A 21571-nucleotide genomic window follows, 5' to 3' on the forward strand; every position below is an offset into this window, starting at 1 on the left:
TTGCGCAGCGAAGATATTCTGCCTGCCTGTGGTCAAGAGCTTCAACCTGGAAACCCCACCTCCATCCCCTCTCACTTTGAAGTGTTGCCACTCTGTCCTTTACTACCTTAACCACAGCCTCAGATCCTTGAGTCACTGGGTCAGGAGCTGTATGTGCAGGGTTGGTTCAGTGACTTCTGGCTGTCACACAAGGGCCATGAGCTGCCCTGTGCCCAGAAGGTAGAGCACAGGGTATAGTCACAGCCCTGCTAAACCAGCCCCTTGGCTGCACAAGCTTGTGTTAGATGAGGTTCCAGTGCTCTGAAAGGAGCTCTGATGTCCCCGCCCCCGCCCGCCTGCCCAGCAGCAGGAGACAGGCAACCCTGGGCCAGCAGCTTTGTTCTCAAGCCCCTTTGTCTTGCAGCAGATTGATTATAATAGGGGGTCTTGATTCTCAACTTGGTCAAGCTGAGAAACACCTCAGAATTGAGTAGAGCTCACCCAGGGTAAGTCTGTGAAGGTGTGGGCAGAGCCATTTAACTGTGAAAGTGAGTACTGCCATGTCTGCAGGCTGGGGAAAGAAAAGGTCATGGATGGGGATATGGCTCAGGTTAAGAATGTTTACTGCTCTCAAAGAAGACCTGGGTTCAGTTTTCAGCACCCACATAGCAGCTCACAACTGCCTGTGACTCCAGTTCCAGGGGACCTGATTCCTCTCCTGACTTCCAAGGGCTCCTACACACATATGGTGCACACACACATACTCAGGTACACACACACACACACACACACACACACACACACACACACAAAGGGATAGTTAGCACACAAGTATATCTCCCGACCCCCATGTACCTTTTCCCTGTATCTCTTTCTCCTGGCCACTCTGGTGTGCACTGCTCTGCCCAGTCAGTCCTTCCACCACCCACCATGAGAGACTAAAACCTTAGAAAGTTCGAGCTGAAAGTAAATCTTCCCCCCTAACACACTAATAAACTCTTGTCTTCCTGATGGAGAAAGCACTTGTCACAGTGACACAGTTGACAGGTTTACCATCGATGGGTGTGAAGATCATGGGATCAGGGGTGACTGGCAGGGTACTGTTGGGGAAGGAGCCAGCTCAGTGGAGCCTGTGCTGTATCTGAGATGTCCTTCAGTGACGTCAGTCTGGGGTGGTTACCAGTGTACATACAGGAATTGAAAGGACAGCTGTCTAAGCAGCACTGGAGAGAGCAGAGGCTAGTGTAAACTGGAGGTCTCCAGAATATGGAGGTCAGGCAGGAGCGAACAGCCTCATGTAGACATGGGACAGTCATTCCCAAGGGGTCACGTGAGCTGCTTCAATAGTGAGGCATCATTGGTAAGTCATATGGGCTGCATGCACAGGGCACCCAGTGTATCTGCCTAAAAGTCACTAAGGATTATTTGTCCCAGGGGAGCTATGGGACAGAGGGGTGGAGGTGGGAAAGAGAACAGAAAAGATCTAGGGACTGGGAGGGAGGGTGTGAAGATTGTTCAGGAGACAGAGGAGTGGGGAGTGTGTAGACCGTGCAGGCAGAGCTGAAGTATGGAACCCCTAAAACCATGTGCTTCCCCGGATAATTGTGCTCGTCCCTGGCTGCAGTGCGCATGCGTGGTGGGCGTGGACGCATGCGTGTTTCTGTCCTCAGCGTCACAGGTACCATTCATTAAACGGGCCCTTCTCCCACCATAGCTGCAGGAATAACGGAGGTGGAGTGGTGAGGTTGTGTGTCCAGGAGGCAGAGTGCCTGAAGAAGAGCGGGAGAGTAGCTGAGTGTGCCCGGCACCGCACATAGGGACCAGCCTAGGTAGTTTCGGTGCAAATTTTTATATCCTAAATCTGCTACCTCCCAGGACTGGGGTGGACACCAAGAGCTCTCGCTTTCCTTTCAAGCGGGTAAGGTCATGTGACCCTGGCTTTCAGCCATTTTAAAAACCACCCAGTTGTCCCAGAGTTCCCTAGAGCCTCCCACTGAAACTAAGAACACAGGACCACCGGGCTTTGAAATTGGATTTAATGCATCATACAGAAGGAAAACTACACTGGTATATTTAAGACAAACACTTTCTCTAGCCACTATCCACTGGATGGTCCCCCTTGGTCCCAAAAATAAAATAAAAATAAAAATTCAAAACTAAGTCTCGAGACGCGTCAGCAGCTCCCCCTCCCGGGTCCAACCTTCCAACATCCTCCCACGTTTCTTACAAAAATCAAACTCAATCCATCCAAGAAGAAAAATCAAACCAACAAAAGAACCTGAAGACAGTTACGTCGCCAGCCGCGCGGTAATGCATAATCGGCACCCCGTAACCAATATATAAAGGCGTGCGCCTCGCAGGGCTCACGTTGTTCATCAATAAAAGAATATAAAAATCTTGTTCAACCCAGTGTAATGTGTATTAAAATAGATCTGTATCCTACAGCACAGTTTCTCCCGGAGTCGTGAGAAATGACAAGAGGGAAAGTGGCTGGTGGCGGGATCCCAGCCAGCCTTCCCGCTCTGCACGTGTGTCTGCGTGCACAGGTGTGCGTCTGTGGCCCTGGCGCATGCACGCGTGCTCACTGCAATTCGGCACCGTGTGATATGCTCGGGGTTGGGGGGGAGCCCCGTGGCTCCTGGTCACATATGGGTTGTGCTGTGTCCCTCGGGACAGGGTGAGGCTTTCGAAGTGGGCTGCATGGCTCACAGAGGTGCAGGAGCCCCCAGGGTGCCTAGGAGCCTACACTCCCTGCGAATAAGGAGCTTTGAGGAGAGCATCGAGGGCTCTGGAGTCTCCAAAGGCCTGGGCCCCAAGTGCACCACCCTCTCTGCCTTCCCCCTGGATCTCTAAGTCCCTTCTGGGTGCTCCATCTGGTCCCCCTCAGGCGAGGTTACCAATTCCTGTATCGGAGCAGAGACTATCAGATGCAGAGGAAGGCAGGCAGGGGCCCAGTTCACATTACGGATCATACAACAAAAACAAAACGCTATACAAAAAGTGTGAAGCTCTTTTTGGCATAGTGTCTTTAACTGGCAAGAAGTGGGCAGGATGCTTGGCGGTTCCTGCAAAGGAGAGTGCTCTAAAGGCTTCGGTTGTGAGTTGAAACCTGCCAGGTGCCTCCCCTGCTGGGTGACTGCTCCCTCTGGCCCAGAACTCCATGAGGAAAATTCCAGGGACTGGCAATAGGAAGAGGTGGGCAGCGACAAGAGCGTGAACTAGGAAAGGATGAGGCAGAGGCCAGGCTGGGCAGCCCATGCAGCAGCGACCCCAGGAGAAGCTGGCTTGTTACTTGTCCAGTTAAATGACTGATTTTCAACATGGTAATACTGATGGATTAAGGGCCAGCAGGACACAGGGAGCCCCAGGGCCATTGGAGAACTACCTAGGTTAGCTACTCTTTTACCGGCGGCTCACCCTGCCCACCCCACTAACCAGCTACCTGTTGTCTTCTTGTCTCCTCACAGCCATGTGTGGCCCAGTCTGCCTCACTCTCTTAAGTCTAAAGTCTTCCTCTCTTAAGGAGGATAGCATAAGGAGAGAAATGGCTGTGAAAACTGAAAGTCGGGGAGGCCTGACAGCCAAGGGTGAGGGCCTCCTGTGCCAGGGTCTGAGACACCCTCACCTGGCCTCTAGGTGTCCCTGCAACTGGCGTAGAAACCCACCTCCAGCTGGTTCTGGCTCCAGGACACTCATCCCACTCCTCCTTTCTCTCCTCATCACTCTGTCTAGTTTATTTTTGTCTAAAATTCATAGAGTTTATGAATTAAGGCTGACAGATCCTCCAGGTCTTGAGAGCAAGGTCCCAGTAACTTTCCATGAGTGTGATGCAGGTCCCTGGGGTCAGTTGTGGTTCTGGGGGTGCTGGAGGGCAGTGCGCATGGTGGTGGTGGTGGTGGAAGGCTTGGTCCAGGGCCCGGCCAGAAGCGGGGTGGGGCTGGTGGTTGCCATAGCGACCTGAAGCATCTGCTCACCCTGGATCAGTCTGAGGAGGGCCCGGATTCGGTCCAGCGATGACTGTGTGCCCCGTTGGCGGGCCAGGAGGCTTGTCTTCAGCTCCAAGCATTTCTGTCAAGGGCAGAAGTATTAGAGGCGGTGTCAGCATTGAGTTCTACAGCATCCTGGGCCAGCCACCTTGATGAGCTGACTTCTCACAAAACCTTCCTCTGACCCCCCACTCCCAGCAGAGCCTGAAACAGGCCAAGGGCCTCACAAAAAAATGGGATTAAATACACAGCTGGAATGGCAGGCTGCTGCCAGGAATGACTCTCCTTGTAGAGCTGGGCTGGCAGCAGCCACTGAAGCCCACAGGCTTGCCAGCATGCTCTCCTCTTCTGCCTGCTCTCTAGCTTCTCTGTGTGTCACACAGAGATGGCACTGCAGTGGGACTGAAGCCTAAGTCAGATGACCATGACACTAGGTCAAAGGGTGACTTCCTTGGGGCACTCTTCAAACTAGGATACGAATAATGTCTTGCAGGACATGTGATGGCTAGTCTCAGTGGTCAACTTGACTACACCTGTATTTAACTGAAGTGGGAAGACCCACTTCTAATCCCGACCTTTGAGGTGGGAAGGTCCACCCTTAATCTGGCCCACAAGTTGGCTCTAGAGTGGAGAGCACTCCTGCAAGGAGCCATGACACATTCCATTGAACTGGAAGCTTGAAGTGCCCCCTGACCTCCAGCCACTTTGAGCTTCTGATGCCCATAAACCAACAGGCTAAGAAAGGAAATAACAGTGTCAGGAGGGTGACTGAGCCAGACTACCAGGGGGAAGCTGGATAGCCTCTACACAATGGAGGTAAGAAGGATGATGTCCGGAGTACAGAAGATCCTTTAGGGTGTCTCTTAGTACCACCATGTCCCGTGACTAAAGTCCATGGGAAACTACATGGCCTAATCCAAGCAGGATGACAAAGGACACCAGGAATGAAGGTATGGGTCACTCCTCCAGGAGAAGAACCAAGACTTTGCCGAGGTGCTTGCAGAGGGCAGAGGAAACACAGAATGGGTAGTAGAGGAAGTAAGTTATAAATACTAGCTAAGGTCATGTGACTAGCTTCAGACATGAGGATTATAATTTCCATGAGTGTTCCTGTCATATTTTGATAAGAATACCTTTGTAAGGCTGGGCAGTGGTGGCGCACGCCTTTAATCCCTGTACTTGGGAAGCAGAGGAAGGCAGATTTTTGAGTTTGAGGTCAGCCTGGTCTACAGAGTGAGTTTTTGGACAGTCCTACACAGAGAAACCTTGTTTAAAAAAAAAAAAAAAAAAAAAAAACCAACCAAGCAAAACCAACAAGAAGAATGCACAGATGCTTTTGTTTTCTTTCTTCGATTTACTTATCATGTAATATAGCATCAAGTAAGAGAATATCAGTGGTTTCCATATGTAAATTGAGTTACTAAAAGAATGTCCCTAGCCGGGCAGTGGTGGTGCATGCTTTTAATCCCAGCACTTGGGAGGCAGAGGCAGGCAGATTTCTGAGTTTGGGGCCAGCCTGGTCTACAGAGTGAGTTCCAGGACAGCCAGGGCTACACAAAGAAACCCTGACTTGAAAAAACAAAAAACAAAAAAACCCAAACAAACAAACAAACAAATAAAAACAAACAAACAAACAACAACAACAAAACAAAAAAGAGAATGTCCCTGAAGGGACATGGCCACCAATTCTAAATTTATAATGCATTTGTGGTGGTTTGTATGAAGGATAGTGATATGTTAGGCATAATTATGACATGCTTAAATATATAATGCACTTACAATTGTACGTTCTAGTGTAATGTTCTAGTTGTCTTCATTTGGAAATTAAGCACGGCCGTAAGGATTATGATTGTGTCAATTGACAAGGGGTGGACTTGTGATTCTATTCTCCCTTGTCTACTCGACTACATCTGGAATTGACTAAAACCCAAGTGGCTGGATGCACCTGTGAGGAGGCTTGTTTTGTTTTGTTTTGTTTTGTTTTGTTTTGTTTTGTTTTGAAATTAAATCATTTGGAGTGGAAAGATCCACCTTTAATCTGGGCCACATCTTCTGATGGCAGCCTACCTATAAAAAGGGCACAGGAGAAGGAAGCTTACTCTCTGTGCCTGCTTGTCCTCACTGACAAGTCCATCCCTTCGCTGGCATGAGAATCTATCCAACCTTTTGGGCTGAACAATTACTGGATTCTTGGACCGTCCACGGGTAGACAGCCATTGTTGGACTAGCTGGGCCTCAGCCCGTAAGCCACTCTAATAAATTCCTTTACATATATTCATTCATTCATTCCGTTGTGTTCCTCTAGAGCAGTGGTTCTCAACCTGTGGGTTGTTATGCTTTGGGTCTGAATGAGCCTTTCACAGGGGTCACCTAAGACCATGAGAAATATCAGTATTTACATTACCATTCATATCAGTAGCAACATTACAGTTATGAAGTAGCAATGAAAATAATTTTATGCTTGGGGGTCACCATGACACAAGGAACTGTATGTATCAAAGGGTCCCAGCATTAGGAAGGTTGAGACCCGCTCCTGTAGAGAATCCTAACAGGCTAAAAAGGCACTGCATTCGGAGAGCTTCTCTAAGCCTGAGATCTCAGAGCCTTGGGCAGCTGAGGCAGAAAGACAATGCGTTCAAGACCTGCCTGGGCAACTTCGTGAGACCTCATCCCAAATTCCCTTAGACGCCATGCGATGCTGGGGAGACTGGAAAGATGGCTCAGTGGGTGAGAGCATTCGCTGTGCCCGTGAGCACCTGAGCGGGAATCCCAGCATCCACATAAAGGCCGAGTATGACCATGTGTGGCCGTTACCTCAGTGCTGGGAGTCAGAAACAGGTGGACCCTGGGAATCCAAAAGCTCAACAGCCAAGCCCAAACTGCAAATGTCAAGTTTAGTGGTAAACCCTAGATGTAGGAAGTAAACAGAGCACACTAGAGGAAGAGAGCCTCCTCTGGCCTGAACCTCTGTGCACACAAGTATGTGTACCTGCACGTGCATTCACACTTCTAGCTCCCCCACTCCCGCCATGCCTGGGATATAAAGTGTTTGCCCCACATACACGAGACCCTTGGCCCAATCCTTGGCACCATTAAAATAAAATAAAATAAATAAATAAATATAATAAAACAGAAAAACAACTTCTCCTAGGCCCAAAACTATTATTATGACCGCTACTGTCACAGCACTGCCTTACTGTCACCACCATCACCACCATCACCACGATCATCACCATCAACACCATCACCACCATCATCACCATCACCATCATCACCATCATCACCATCACCATCACCACCAGCACCATCATCACCATCACCACCAACACCATCATCACCATCATCACCATCACCATCACCACCAGCACCATCATCACCATCACCACCATCATCACCATTACTACCCAGCATCACCATCACCACCATCATCACCATTACCACCATATCACCATCATCACCATCATCACCATCACCACCATATCACCATCACCACCATCATCACCATCACCACCATCATCACCATCACCATCACCACCATCATCACCATCACCACCATCATCACCAACAGCACCATCATCACCATCACCACCATCATCATCACCATTACTACCCAGCATCACCATCACCACCATCGTTACCCTTACCACCACCACCCACCATCATCTTCATCATTTCGTCAATTATCAATCTACAAAGCACTATGTTCTCTTTATAGAGGAGGAAGCTGAGGTTCAGAAAGGCAGGACCTTGCCAAGGTCATATAGAGGCCGCTTGGTAAGTATTCATGGACGGCATCAAAGCTGCACCCTGAACCTATGGGCCCGCTGGGCGGTGCTGGTGAGACTGGGGTCAGTGAGTGGATAATGAGGCAGCCCCCACACCTGTGCTCACCTTCACAGCCGAGGCCAGCTGCCGGTCCCGCTCCTCCAGCTGCTGGCGTTCCGACTGCAGCTCGCTGCCCCGCTGCAACAGCTTCTGCTTCTCCTCTTCTTTCACTGGGGAAGAGGCCAGACCCACTGAGGGGCAGCTGAGCAGCTGGGCTGCAAACGTTCTGCTAGGGACCAGTCTCAGCCGCCTCTTTATCAGCGCTCTGGTCAAGAAGAACCTGGACCCACCCAGAACCCCCAAGGTCCCATATGAATGCAGGGGTCCTTTCTCACTCCCAGGGACATCTTACCTGTCTTGTGGGTGACATAGGAGTGCACAATGGCCAGCATCCCAGTCCAGGGCACACCTTCGTCTTTCTTTAAGGCCTGTGGGGCAGATGGGGTGATAAGAAAAAACACAGATTCTGGAATTTTCTGAGACTATCCCGGCTATGTACTCCCAAGAAGGCATGCTCTCAGATTCCCACAGAATTCCCACAGGGAAGCCACAGATTCTCAACTGTGACCACGGGGACAGTAGCCATTATCAGCCTAGTTCACTGCCACTGCCCAGTGAGACACTTCCTTCTGGGTCTCTCCCTTGCAGAAGTCAGGGATGGGTACCCAAGACCCCTGTTACTCCCTGATCCACCCAGAATACTGTCTCAAATGTGCAGGGCAGAGGTGTGAACCCTTCTGCCCACACCTTCCGCTGGCACTTGGGGCAGACCCACACGCCCTTGGGTGCCGTCTTAAGGGGCGGGTCCAGGCAGCTGAGGTGGTAGGCCCCTGAACAGGTGCCGCAGGGCTGCAGGCTGGCTCCTCGCTTGCAGGCAGCACAGAATTCATCGTGGGTAATTTCACCCTGCAAGAGAAAGCAGGGTGTGAAGTGGCTTGGCCAGGTCCAGGCAGCTTGAGGGAGCAGGAAGAAGAGAGACTCCTCATCAGGGTGAGAGTGTCAAGGCATGCTGGGCACCGATGGGAGGTGTGTGCCCCGACGAGTAGGGTTCCAGGGCATACCCTAACTGATCACTGAGCACAGGAAAGTCTCCTCCCACAGAGTAGGGCCCAGTAGTGACACATCTTCATGTCTACGCTGCCTCGGGGAGGAGGTGTGGACAGACACAAGCTACACCTGTGGTCCCCTCAACTGCATACCCATCTAGCCAGAACACTGCCACTCAGGAGAGACATACCTACTTTCACATCCATGATGCAGATAAGGACACTGTCCCTTGGACACTGGATAGAACAGGACAGAGCACACCAAGTGGACCCCACTCATCCATGTGTCCAGCAATGCAGTAAGGGATAGGGCCCTTTCTGTCCCTCCCAGAGGCCTCAACACAAGCCTAGGGACTGGGCTCCCTAACCTGTCAGCAGGCTGCACCAAGGAGAGCTCTGCAGATGACCTACAACACCTGCCCAGCCACCCACAAGAGCCCTTGTCACTGCAAGACTATAAACCGAGTAGAGTTTCCGACTCCAGTGCTGAAGAGATAGGAAGAGATGGCCCTTATCACAAGAGACTTGACATCAGAGGTGTCCCCAAAGAAGGCCTCTATGTCTTCCCAGCCAAATCCTCTATCCAGAGCAAAGACTCAGGAAGGATGAGGAACTTGCCCAAGGTCACACAGGAAGTGGGAATAACAGATAGAGCCAGGACCACAATCTCCGCCTCCTGCTTCAAAGCCAAGGTTCCCTCCAGGACTATGGACTCGTGGAAAAGAGGGAATCTTCTACTACCTTGTGTCCCTTGTCTGGGTAGTCTGGGTACTGGTATTTCAATAAATTGCCAGGCCCAAGGGTACCTGTGTTTACCACTTCAGGATGACCTTGGAAAGCAAGGTGGCCATCCGAAGCAGGCTGCAAGCAGTCCCCTGGGTGTGTGAACATGTGAACTGAGGTTCATTTGGAATTAGATTAGAAATCGGGAAGGGCCGTTGAGATAGTTCAGGGCACAAAGGCGCCTGGTGCCAAGGCTGAGTTCCATTCCGATGACTCCCACACTGAGAGGAGCGACCCGAGCCCCACAAGTTGTCCTCTGACCTCTACACTTGCATGACGGCGCACATGTGCCTACACACGGACACACAGGCACTAAAGCACACAGACATAAATAAAGTAAATGAAGAGAAATAGGAGAGAGAGGGCTATGCACAGGATCCAGGTCCTGACCAGCTTCTGCGTCAGGAAACAGGGATGTGGGCTTTCTGGGTGGAGAATGTCATAGCATCACAGTGAGCCTATGGGGACAAAGATGGCCAGCTCTGTCCTGGGTCACACAGAGAAGCCAGGCAAAGTCAGGATAAGGATCAGGTGGCACAGTCTGAACACCCTCAGGGCCAGGCAGCAGAAGCCCAACACCCTCAAGACCAGGTAGGAGGCAGTTCTCTGCAGCAATGCAGGGTTGAGCCTGGCATGCAGGCTTGGTGCTGGGCAAGGTCTGAGTGTCAAGGGAATGACAGATGTCAGTACTAAAGCAACGACAGATGTCCCACACCCTTCGTGTGATGATGGGGGTCACGTACCTTCCAGCAGGGGTCCTCATTGGCTAGCACAGGGAGGAAGGGTGGAGAAGATATTAGTGGGGGTGGGAGGAACATGGCTCATGGCTGGAGTTCCCCAGACTTAGTGTGGCAGAGTCCTTGTCCTATAGCATGATGGGAGTATCATGGACCCAGTGACACCCAAATTCTCAGAGCCACCGTATGATGAGGGAAGACTGTCTGTCTTGGGCCTGGTCAGGACCTACCTGGGAACAGGCATCTGAAGTCACAAGGATCATGGGTGGCACAGTGAGGTGCCTCAGAGACAAAACTAGAATTTAGAGGACCCCTCGGAGTAACCTGTTTCCAGCTCCTTTCGGCTGTGGACCCTTTGCATTTTAGGCCGTGAACTCAACCCACACAGAAAGAACCACAAACGGTTTTCCTTCCAGGCTCCTAGTCAAACCATCTTCAGTGATGCTGTTCCTGGGGGAGGAACTGTCACCAACTTAGAGGGGCCCATTGTGCAGATCAGCAGTCTGAGGCTAGTGAGCGAATAACGCCGAGAGCTATGCGGAACCCCGAGAAGCAGGCAGCCATTTCCCACCTCCAAAAATCACTGATAGTTGCTTCTTTGCTTCTGAGACAAAGTCTTTCCGTAGTTTCAGGATGACCTGAAACTGACTGCAATCTTCTTGCCTCAGCTTTTTGAGTACCATGACAACGGGAACAAGGGGCTCCCAGCCATGGAGGATGGTTGGCACGGGGGAAAGAGTCCTACTGAAAGCTGGGATGTATATCCCTGTCTATCGGAGCTGGGCCCAGCACCCAGTACTTCTAGATTAGCTAAAGCTGCCCAACTGCCCAGAGCCAGTATAGGAGGGAAGGCAGGGCTGGGAAGCAGGGGCATCTTCTACGTGTCCTCATGCTCTGCCAGGTCAGCCCTCTGGGCAGTCCTACCACAGTGGCCGATGGCCTGGTTCTCAGATCTGGACGCGAGTGCACAGCAGGAACCTATGTGACTCTAGTGAGCAGTGTGTTCCTAGTGCCATTTCTGTATCTGATGGGATGGAGCCCATCCCAGCAGCTCTCCTCCCTCCCCAGGATCCTTGAGAGCAGAGGCTACATGAAGCCCCTGGAGGACAGAGGAAAGCCCAGGCTTAGGGTCTACGGAAGCCGCGGCTCTAGCTGGCGCTTACCTCGTGCTGTCAGGAACAAGGGGTTGTGGAGATAACTGGAGGCCAGCCGCTTCCTCTGTAAGGACAAAGCAGAACCTAAGAGTCAAGCATATTGCACCTTATTGCACTACAACACCCTGCCCCGGACCCTCCTAGGACAGCTCTGACATCAGGCTCTGGAGACTGGGCAGACACTCTGTACAGAAGACATGGGGGTATGGTGAGGGGACAGATACCAAGGAGCCTGGGGCAGAGAGGAAGTCTACAAAGGCTAGATTCTGCTAAGGCCTAGGAACCCTCAATCCAGAGTTGTCTTGGGCAGGAAAGTCCCCAAGCATGCTAGGTTATGGACAAAGCCAGCCCTGCCCTCCCACCTGCCCGCTAATCTTTCTCTGGTTCTACCGTCATGTAGGGAAATGAAGGCGTATGAACCGGACCCCTCAAATTTCACCTCCTGGCATAGGGCCCAAGCCCCACAGTTATACAGACTTCCCTAAGCCCCAGGAGAGCAGAAGCCTTAATTTTAGTGACCCCCACAGGCCACATCCCCAAGACCTTGATGGTTTCAAGTGGTTCTGTCTATTGCAGAAAGATTGTTCTAGAATCAGCTCTGAAGCGTTCTCTCTCTCAATGGAGCCAAGTTACATTCAAGGACAAGGCAGGGACCTGCAAAGGGCTGCTCTTGGCTTGCATGTTTGTCTAAGGCTCAAGGGTCACAGGGTTTTGAGCTGACTGAGTGGCCAAAGAGATCCCTTGCCTCTGACTGAAGATTTAGAGCTCACGGAGTAGGTTCTATGCCCAGAGTACTGGGGACAGTTTCTTAACATAATAGCCATGGGGGTGAATCCCTGGTGACAGAATTGGTTGGAGGCTAAAGAAAATGTGAAGTTCTTCCTTTATTTATTTATAAGTCAGAGTTTCATGTGGTCCAGGCTAGCCTTGAACTCTCTGTGTAACCAAGGATGACCCTGAGCAACTGATCCACCCACCTCCCAAATGCTGGGCTTACAGGCATATGCCACTATGTCTGATTCATGTAGTGCTCAGGCTTAAACCCAGGACTTCATGGATACCAGGCAAGTACTCGACCAACTGAGCTACACCCTCAGCCGCTGACACTCATGTGAAAGGTTCCCACGCATAGCGTCAGGGATTGTTCACTAGACCCAAGAGAAGAGAAGGGGATGCATGCAAAAGTATCTTCTAGAAACAGGATCGGGGAGGGCTAGACAGAGCAAGGGACAGACGGTGAATGGAGCCTAGACAATGCCAGACAGGGCATTGCAGAACTGGAGCTGAACACTGCTCCCTGCAAGGGGGCCCTTCCCAGCTACGTCCAAGTTCATAAGACAACGATTTAGGACCCACATCTTAGAGAACGGAAATAGGCCTGGAGAGACAGCTCAGCAGTTAGGAGGACTTGCCAGACTTCCAGAGGACCCAAGATTGGGTCTCTGCTTGCTGCCTTCCAGCTGCCCCCAGGGACTAAGAAAGTACAGGCCGAAGATATTGGACACACCACAAGAGCCTCCCAGGAGAAGGACAAGCTACAGTGGGCTCTGAGAAGCATCAGTGGGCAGCCTGGGTCCCTGAGCCTTCACAACATTCCTCTGAGGAATCCAGTTCTACTTGCGGCCAGCAGGTGTGCTTGATACTCAGAGTGGCCTCTGAAAGGACTCCAACGGACAGCTTATGGATGGGACAGGGTCTTACTATGTAACCCAGGCTTGCCTGGAACGCAAACTTTTCCCCTTTCAACTTCCTGACTACTGTGTTAGGTGTGTACACTCAGTGAGAGTTCACCATCTTGTTTCAATGGAATTCTTCTGACTAGAAAGGATGAACAAGAAGGCAGGATGAGAGAGCTGGGGGTAGGGTAGGGCAGAGTGTCCAGGGACTCTTCTGGGTCCATCAATTATTCATCATAAAAGGGGGAGGGGCTCATGAGGCTCTGAACTGCTCCTCCCAACCCATGTGGTAGCCACCAAAAGTCCCACCTCGGTCTCCAAGAAGCCACTATAGGCAGGGTTGGCTGTGCTCCTCCTCTTCCGCTCCTGCCGCTTGCTCTGGATCTCTGGAAAGGTAGACACAGCAGTCACAGGCTCCCTGCCCAGCTGGCCAAAGCTTCTAAGAACTGCTTATAGCATGGCTCTGGTGGCTTTAGGATTAGTGTAAGGGAGGGGGATGAGGAGACAGGGACATACTCCTCAGCATAAAGCCCTGTGCTGTGGCCTCCATAGGATCGATCATATATTTGAATGCTTAGTTACCAGGAAGCAGAACTGTTTGAAAGGATTAGAAGGACTAGGAGGTGTAGCCTTGTTGGAGGAAGTGTGTCACTCTGGGTGGGTTTGAGGTTTTAAAAGCCCATGCCAGGCCCTGACTTTCTCTCTCTGCTTGAGGATCAGGATGCAGCTCTCAGCTACCTCTCCAGCACCATGTCTGCCTGCCACCATGCTCTCTGCCACGATGAAACTGTGAGCCAGTCCCAATCAAGAGTTGCCTTGGTCATGGTGTCTCTTCACTGCAGTGGTAGAGTGACTAAAACAAGCCCCTCTCTGTGTCTCAGGACCCCTGGATGGCCATAGCTGTGAGGGGTTGGTTCCGCTGAGCTGGGCAGAGCTTTCTGCTGAGCCTGTGCACACTGACCCATCTCCTTCCCCTCTCCTCTCTTTGGCAGGTTACAACTTGCTCTGTCTCCCCATACTGCTGGCTGGGGAGCTCATTCCTCATTTCTGTCAGCTTCCTTCTCACCATTGCCAGGGTCACTCTGCGTTTTTCCTGTGCAGTACCACAGGGTCCAAATAAGTACTCTGCGATCCCAGATCATGGAGAGTTTTCAAAGCAAGGGCCAATTGGAAAAGCGTTATCCCCTTGCTCCCCCAACAACCCAACAAGCATAAGAATATGGCTTCCCTTACGTCAGAGATGAGAAAATGTACAGAGTGGACCAAACACCAAAGAAGTAAAGACACATCAGCTCTCATGGGTTAGTGAACAGCAAGATTGGGCAATAACCTCCGCTACTTCACTGTGCGGCCTCTAGAGTGGGGACAGGTCCCTCCGCAAGAACGTGACAGTGCAATGTGTAGTCATGGCATACGGAAAACAGAACATTTCTCTGGCTTGTCTTGAATGACTGTGCCTCCATTATCTGGGGCTGGGTTCCTAGGAGCCTCACATCTGGATAGGGCACAATCATGACCTGAGGCACCCTAAAGACTGCTGCTTCTGTCTGGGGCCCCACAAAGCCCTACCCACCAAACTCTACCTACTGTCCCCATGCTTACCTTCTAGGTGTTCTGTTGTGACCAGGCCTAGAGCTACCATGAAGGCGATTTTCTGAGAAGAAAGGAGATAGAAAGGCTAAATTAACACAGTCATGGACCCTCATCCTTGTCAGCCATGAACTAGTCTGAGCCAGAGGGTTATACCCTGAAGGTGCCCAATCATGAAGCCACTACTTCAGACACTCATGTTGTTCCTGGGAAACTTGGGGAACTCCGATACCCAGAGACTGTCCAAGGTCACTATCGGGAGCTCCTGGGAGTATCGAGGGCCTGTGATGGGACTGGACAAACACAATCCTCAAACACACTTTAAAAACCAACAGCACAGGCCAGTGAGATGGCGTGAACCCCAGGCAGCTGTAATCAGGTGCACTTGAGGAAGGAGCTGAGTGAGCTCGGCCTTCAGGAGGCTCTAGCCTCAAGCGCAGGAAACACAGACAGACAGATGGGCACACTTGCTGAACCATTCTGACCGTGGAGTGGACTCGGCAGTGTGCACGTTCAGCACACAGACGCCTGGGTAAACAGGAAGAGAAAGAGGAGCAGCAACATAGAAGATGGAGCCCCACAAGGTGCTCACTATCCTGGCCATGGCGGAAGCCAGAACACGTCCTGAGTCCGTTATACAAAAAACAGTGTCCACACAAATCCTATGCGTGCCCTCTTAACGACTTTAAACCACCTCTGTATGACTTGTAATGTCTAACATGATATGAACCACATATAAATCATTGTTTTACGGTGTTGTCTAGGGAATGGTGACCATAGCAACGTCTGTGTACATTCAGTCCAGATGTAACCACCGTGGCCTGACTATCCAGCACAGAAGGAGACATAGGAAGTGCCCCAGGGAGACTGAAGATCTCTGGTACAGTCAGCACCAGAGCGCGACACGGCCATACTTCAGTGACAGGACTATGCTGTACTTGATGTGACAGGATTATTCTGTGCTTGACATGCAGCAAACCCAAGCTCTCTGCCTTTCGAAGTCTTCAGAATCTTTTCTCCCTGTGTCTCTCTTTTAATATGTTTGACTGGAGATTGGCTGGGCCCGTGGGCCATACATAACCTGAGGATACAGAGGGCTGAGAACAGCTGCCACGTTGGGTGACAGACTCAGCTGGGAGCTCCCTAACAGCCATAGTAAGGAAGAGAATGGGGCGGGTAATACAGGCCCCACCCAGCTCTACTGGCTTTCTGGAATGTTTTAGAAGTGTATGAACTTTGACGAGGGATGTGAACCAGGCTTATAGCCTCACAGGAGTCAAGTAATAGGAACTTACTTGGAATAGGAATAGTGAGTACAGGCTGTGTACCCACCATCCTGTGCCCACACCCCTCACAACTGTCACTGACCCCCACCCCCAAAGTGTCCAGGTATCGTTCTGAGTTGCTGGCCACCCGAAGTTCCTGCTGCTACATCAAGGCTGTTCCAATACTCTCTGGCAGGCTGCTCAAATGTGCAGGCCTTATCAGCAACTGTTCATGTTCCTTTATTAAAAATGGATGTTCGTGCCTAGCTGCACACCACAGGCTTGTAATCCTGTTGCGAGGGACGATGGGGCAGGAATAAAGCCAGTTGAAGGCCTGCCTGGGCCAAAGAGAGAGTTTAAGTCCAGTCTTGGCAATTTAGTAAGATCCAGTGTCAAAAGAAGTTAAAGAAGGTTGGAGCTGTATAACAGGCCAGAGACGGTGTGATTTTCATCCTGAGTACCATACAAAAACCAGAAGCCATGTTCTGCAATGACCTGGAGTCCCACTTAGGTCAGAGAGGTGCTTGGGGGAGGAGGGCTCCTGTTAAGGGTCCTGGGATTGGCACACAGTCTCTTGCAGCAGGCTCCTCTTACAGCAGGCTTATGCTGCCCAACTCTCAAACTTCAACAAGGGTTTCTATACCAGGATGTGTTTTGACTGTTCTGTTTAAACCATTACGAGTATTTACACTAATTACGCAGTTAGATATAATTATACTAATTGTAAAAATGCACAATAATTGACTAAGATGCACTCGGAGAGAACAAGGCGATGTCACTCTGAGAAACTTCCTGAATGTGGAGAATACAGAACACCTTAAAGCAGGATACACAGGTGCAGGAGAACGCTGCAGGCAGCAAGCCAGCCAGGGCCCCTACTATGTAAATATGTGGAGTTCAGACATTGCTTCCAGCTGAAACCGATGGGATGCAGAGGCTGTGTGGTCACAGAGGAGACGTGGCCCACACAGCAGCTTCATGCTCCAGGCAACCCAGTGCTGGTGTTTGTTTATTTGGGGTTGTGTTGGGCAGGGTCTCTTGTAACCCAGGCTAGATTCCAACCCTCTATGTAGCTAAAGATAACCTTGAATGAATTCTCCTGCCTCCACCCCCTGTGCTAGCATTAGAGGTGGGCACCACCACACTGAATTTATACAGTGCTATGGATTTGGGACAACCCCAGGGCTTTGTGCATGCTAGGCAAACCCTCTACCTACTTTGTTTCCTCTTACCCCCACCCCTGAAGGCCTACTGCACATGTGCAAGAGCAATAATCAACTTGCTCTCTTGCCCAGATACTCCACGGCCCCCATTATCTAAGGAGCAAATCCCTGCCCTGGCCGCCTGCTTTTAAGTCTTCTGCCATCTGTCTGTTCAGGGCTAACACTGTACTCTTAATCTGCGTGCTGTCCAGAGCTTAGCTGACCTCTCTGGGAGTGCCCAGTCCTTTCCCACTTTGTGCCATTGCTCACACAGTACCTTCAACCTGCCCTGCCAATCCCCCTGCCTCTAGTCTTCTGCATTCCTTTGACCTCCTTCCATGCAAAGCCCCACACTGACACACATGTACACACACCCCACGGATATACACGCACATCCCCTGTTCACCCCCTGAGTAATCTCCCTCTGTCTTTTCTCCTGTAGCTCACAGCTCACTGGAAGTTCCTTAACCCCTGTCTGGCAGCCTCTGTAGCCTCATTAGTCTCTGTCCTCAGAAGGGAGCCTCCCAGGGCAAAGACCACACTGCCCATCCTGAGTCGCCTGCTCACAGCACTGAAAACAGTGAAGAGCAGACAAGTGTGAACACAGAAGGAGAACAGCCACAGAAAGCAAGTGATATCTTTGGGACCACAGGTCATTGCCATCACCAGAAGGATGGGTGCCTATAGGGGCTTAAGGAAGACTTTGCTGGTGTGTGAGTGGCTGGAGCAGGGCACGTGGTAGGGACCATGCTGACTGGACTCCTGTAGGATGGATGAGGGGTCACCAGGGACATTGGAGTCTGAATGAGGAGAGTCCTATGGAGAAGAGTCCTATGGAGTAGAGCAGGGATGTTCTGAGCATGGTGGGGCTAAGAGTAGAGCCCCAGCATAGGACAAATACCCAGTGAAGCCAGGTCCTGTGAGACTAGCCTTGGTCAGCTGCTGCCCCACCCCATGATTACAAGTGACTGAAACTCAACCATTAGAAATGGCCTCATTTATCCCTCTTCCTCTAGGGCAGTGTTTTTCAACCAGTAGGCTCTCAGTCCTTTGAGGGAGGCTGAACGACACTTTCACAGGGATCGCTTAAGACTGTCAGGAAACACAAATAATTCCATTATGATTTATAACAGTAGCAAGATTACAGTTATGAAGTAGCAACAGAAATAGTTTTATGGTTGGGGGTTACCACAGCATGAGGAACTGTATTAATGGGCCATAGTGACAGGAGAACCACTGCTCTAAGGAGTGGGAGGAGGTGTCAAGTGCAAGTTCTAGAAAGTTCTTAGGGTATCTAAACTCTACAGTGCTATTAGTCTTGCTCTGTACCCCTCAAGCTTCAGGATTGACACAGATAGGAAGGAAAGGCAGGGGCTACATGCTGCCCAATTTAGAAGAACATTTCTTTCTGGGCTTAGTCCTGAGAGGGACAAAGCTGACAGGCAGAGAGGTCCCTGGAAGCTGAACAACACCCCTGATCTACTGGTTTGCCCACAACTCAGAATCCTCTATCAAGCCAGAGGAACAAGGCCCTCCCACTCTTGTCTGTAGATGAATAACTACACATGACACACATTGCTGGCATTCAGCTAGGCAGCACTGCGGTCCATGCTGACCATGGCCCTACCCTGCCTGGACAGCCCAGAGAATGAAGAGTGCAGATTCAGCTCACTGGGCGAGCCCTGCTCTGGCATCTCCCACCATGCAGTGCTACATCCAGGCAAGATCTTCCCAATGAGGCTGTCCCAGCCCTGCACAGAGCCTTGTCTTACTGCCAAGAGGGGGCTGGGTCCTCTAGCAGGTCACCCTACCTCAGGATTCTCCTTGCTGGGGGATCTTCCTTGATCAGGATCTTCCTTGGTGGCCTGAGCTCCCTGAGATGGCTCCTCCGTGGGTGGCTCGGGCTCTGCTGAACTCTCCGCCTGTGTCTTCACTTGAGGTTGAATGATGATGACCTGGAAGACACAGGGAAGATGAGTGGTCCAGGGACGGAGGGGCAGAGAGTAGCTAGGAGTCAGGTAGGTCCTGCAAGGTGTGTCACAGAGGAACTAGGTGATTGCCTTGCTTCCCCACACCCGCTCCCCATGAAAGCATCTGCGTGAGAGATGGCCAGGGTTACAAAGCAAGGAGGCCGGGTTGCAAATCCTCTCTTAGCACTCTCTGGCTATGTGGCCTCAGAGAGGCTACTCTGTACCTCAGCCTCAGAGAACTCACTGGCAAAAACCTTGGCAATGCCAGCCTCTAGGGGGCGCTGACTCTTTACTCTCAGCTCAAATGCAGGCATGCTGAGCTTGGGAACCCTCAGGATGGGAGGGAGAGGGACTAGGATGATTTGGGGTTACCTGAGGAAATGGAAAGACATCAGCTATAGGTAAGAGAGAATGGTCTGGCAGAGGGAAACAAGGAAAAGATTTTTTAAAGGGAAAGCAGGTGCTATCATGTTTCTCCAAAGGCCTCAAACAGGGCAATCTTCAGAGAGCTCTAGAGGACATGGGGAGATGATTTTAGTTTTAGCATTAAAACTAAATTCCTCACAAGGAATCAAGGAATTTTTTGTTCTCATTTTTTTTTCCATCCAGGCAACTGGAGCATAAAAACAGCTCTTGACCACCTGACTCTCCCAGCAGAGATGAAGCATTAGTACTAGACTCTCTTGCAGCTACCCAACTCAGCCACACATTAGCAGTTCACTATTCCCATATTAATGAATAGCAGTTCTCTTAGGCACTTGTTTTATCCCATACCCATTCACCTGTCTTCATTCATTCATTCATTCATTCACAGATTCACTCAGTTGATTGCTACTCACTCATGCTAACATTCATTCATTCACCTATCTTCATTCCCACAGATCACATGCTGAAGCTCCATTCACACACCCATCTGCTCACACTTCCTGCTCATTCACACTAGTTCATTCTGTTGACTGCTGGTTCACATTTCCTCCACACACTCACCTGAGTCTTTTCCCTTCGTTCTTTGGTCATGTGACTATCCCACCACCCAGCTACTCCTCTGCCTAAGCCTCAGCTCCTACTGGACAATGTCCTCTGAGATTCCACACGCAACACATCCACTCAGGGCTTCTGGCGGACACTCACCTTTTTGTCAGCACTGATGAGGAGGGGCTGCACTTTGATGCCGTCGCTGGCCACGGGCACGGTGGTGCTGGGGGTGATGGTGGCAGCATTGCTGGGGGAGGTGGAGATGATGGCATAGGCCACCCCGGCACTGCTCAGGGGTGAGGTGATGGCGGTGGGCTCGGTGAGGGCCTGGGTCTGGCTGCTGGGTGTTGGCACATGGTTGACGGTGTTGTTGGCAGTGGGGAGGGCTGGGCTGGGGTTCTTGATGCTGACCACAGTGGCCTTTTGGAATGTTGGGGGCTGCTTGGGTGGCCGGTCCCTGCCCGGGGTGACAGGGAGGCTGTCTGGAATCAGAGTCTTTGGCCTAACCTGGGAGGAAGGGACCAGTGTGTGGTCAGACAGACAGACACGAGCTGTTGATGAAGGCACGGTAGTAGGGCAAGCCTCAAGCAGACGAACTGAGTCCTCCATTCGAGGGGAAAGGACAGCACCCTCTCTGACCCTGCTCTGGGTCTCCCAGCAGTCATGACCCTGACTCCAAGGCTCAGGCTACTCCAACCACCATCTCTCTCGATTGGCTGTACGCTGTTACTGATCCCCTACCCACCCACCCATCCTTGGGCTCAGATGAAGCTGTTCCAGGCCACAGTGCCTTCTGGTTCAAATGAGAGCAAACCATGAGGGAGATTACACCAAGTCTACCCAAGAATCCCGTGTCACAGGTGCTGGAAACACTGCCCTTGGGCCAGACTAGGTGAGCCACAGAGTGACAGAGCAGTAGATCTTAGGCCAGCAACACCAATCAGTCTAAAGAGCTCACACACACGGAGGTAAAACACGGGCTGCAGGCAGTCACCACACAGTGGAGACCATGGCTCCAGTCAGTTTGTGTGGTCAATCCTGGATCTTAGGGAATGTAGGTGGTCTTGAAGACACTGCTTAATGTCTTCACCTATGCACTGGGGGGTGATGAAACCCACTCGTGATCACAAAAAGGTCACAAGATGTACAGCTGGCTATCACCAGCCTCCGTGGAGGGAAACTGAGGCAAAGCCAAGCAAGGCTGACCTGAGAACCGTGGTATGACAGGTGTCATTGTCACTAGGGCAGAGGGATCTGAGCCAGGACTGCTCAAGTTATGTGTTGGCCTTTCTGCTTACTCTTGCTTTACTCTAGTGACACTGGGAAGTCCCCCACTGGACCCTGGCTCTTGGGAAAGTCACCAAGACCTTAGTGTGCTGCAGT

At 51.2% G+C, this 21571-nt stretch overlaps 1 protein-coding gene across 2 annotated transcripts in view; it reads right to left on the reverse strand.

Annotated features, from left to right (window-relative positions):
• Positions 1 to 2001: 2001 nt before the first annotated feature.
• Phf21b (PHD finger protein 21B) overlaps positions 2002 to 21571 on the reverse strand; it is a 74466-nt gene continuing 54896 nt past the window's right edge. For both annotated transcript variants that reach the window (XM_034516997.2, XM_076911789.1), the window contains exons 4-13: positions 20345 to 20695; positions 19055 to 19198; positions 14789 to 14840; positions 13496 to 13572; positions 11520 to 11574; positions 10363 to 10385; positions 8538 to 8696; positions 8143 to 8218; positions 7857 to 7960; positions 2002 to 4047 (exon numbers count right to left, since the gene is read on the reverse strand). In XM_034516997.2, coding sequence (XP_034372888.1) covers positions 3823 to 4047; positions 7857 to 7960; positions 8143 to 8218; positions 8538 to 8696; positions 10363 to 10385; positions 11520 to 11574; positions 13496 to 13572; positions 14789 to 14840; positions 19055 to 19198; positions 20345 to 20695 — 1266 coding nt within the window. In that variant the 3' untranslated portion in view covers positions 2002 to 3822. The remainder of the gene's footprint in view (positions 4048 to 7856; positions 7961 to 8142; positions 8219 to 8537; positions 8697 to 10362; positions 10386 to 11519; positions 11575 to 13495; positions 13573 to 14788; positions 14841 to 19054; positions 19199 to 20344; positions 20696 to 21571) is intronic.

The sequence above is a fragment of the Arvicanthis niloticus genome, chromosome 13 (genome assembly GCF_011762505.2).
Source record: "Arvicanthis niloticus isolate mArvNil1 chromosome 13, mArvNil1.pat.X, whole genome shotgun sequence".
Taxonomy (NCBI): Eukaryota; Metazoa; Chordata; class Mammalia; order Rodentia; family Muridae; genus Arvicanthis; species Arvicanthis niloticus.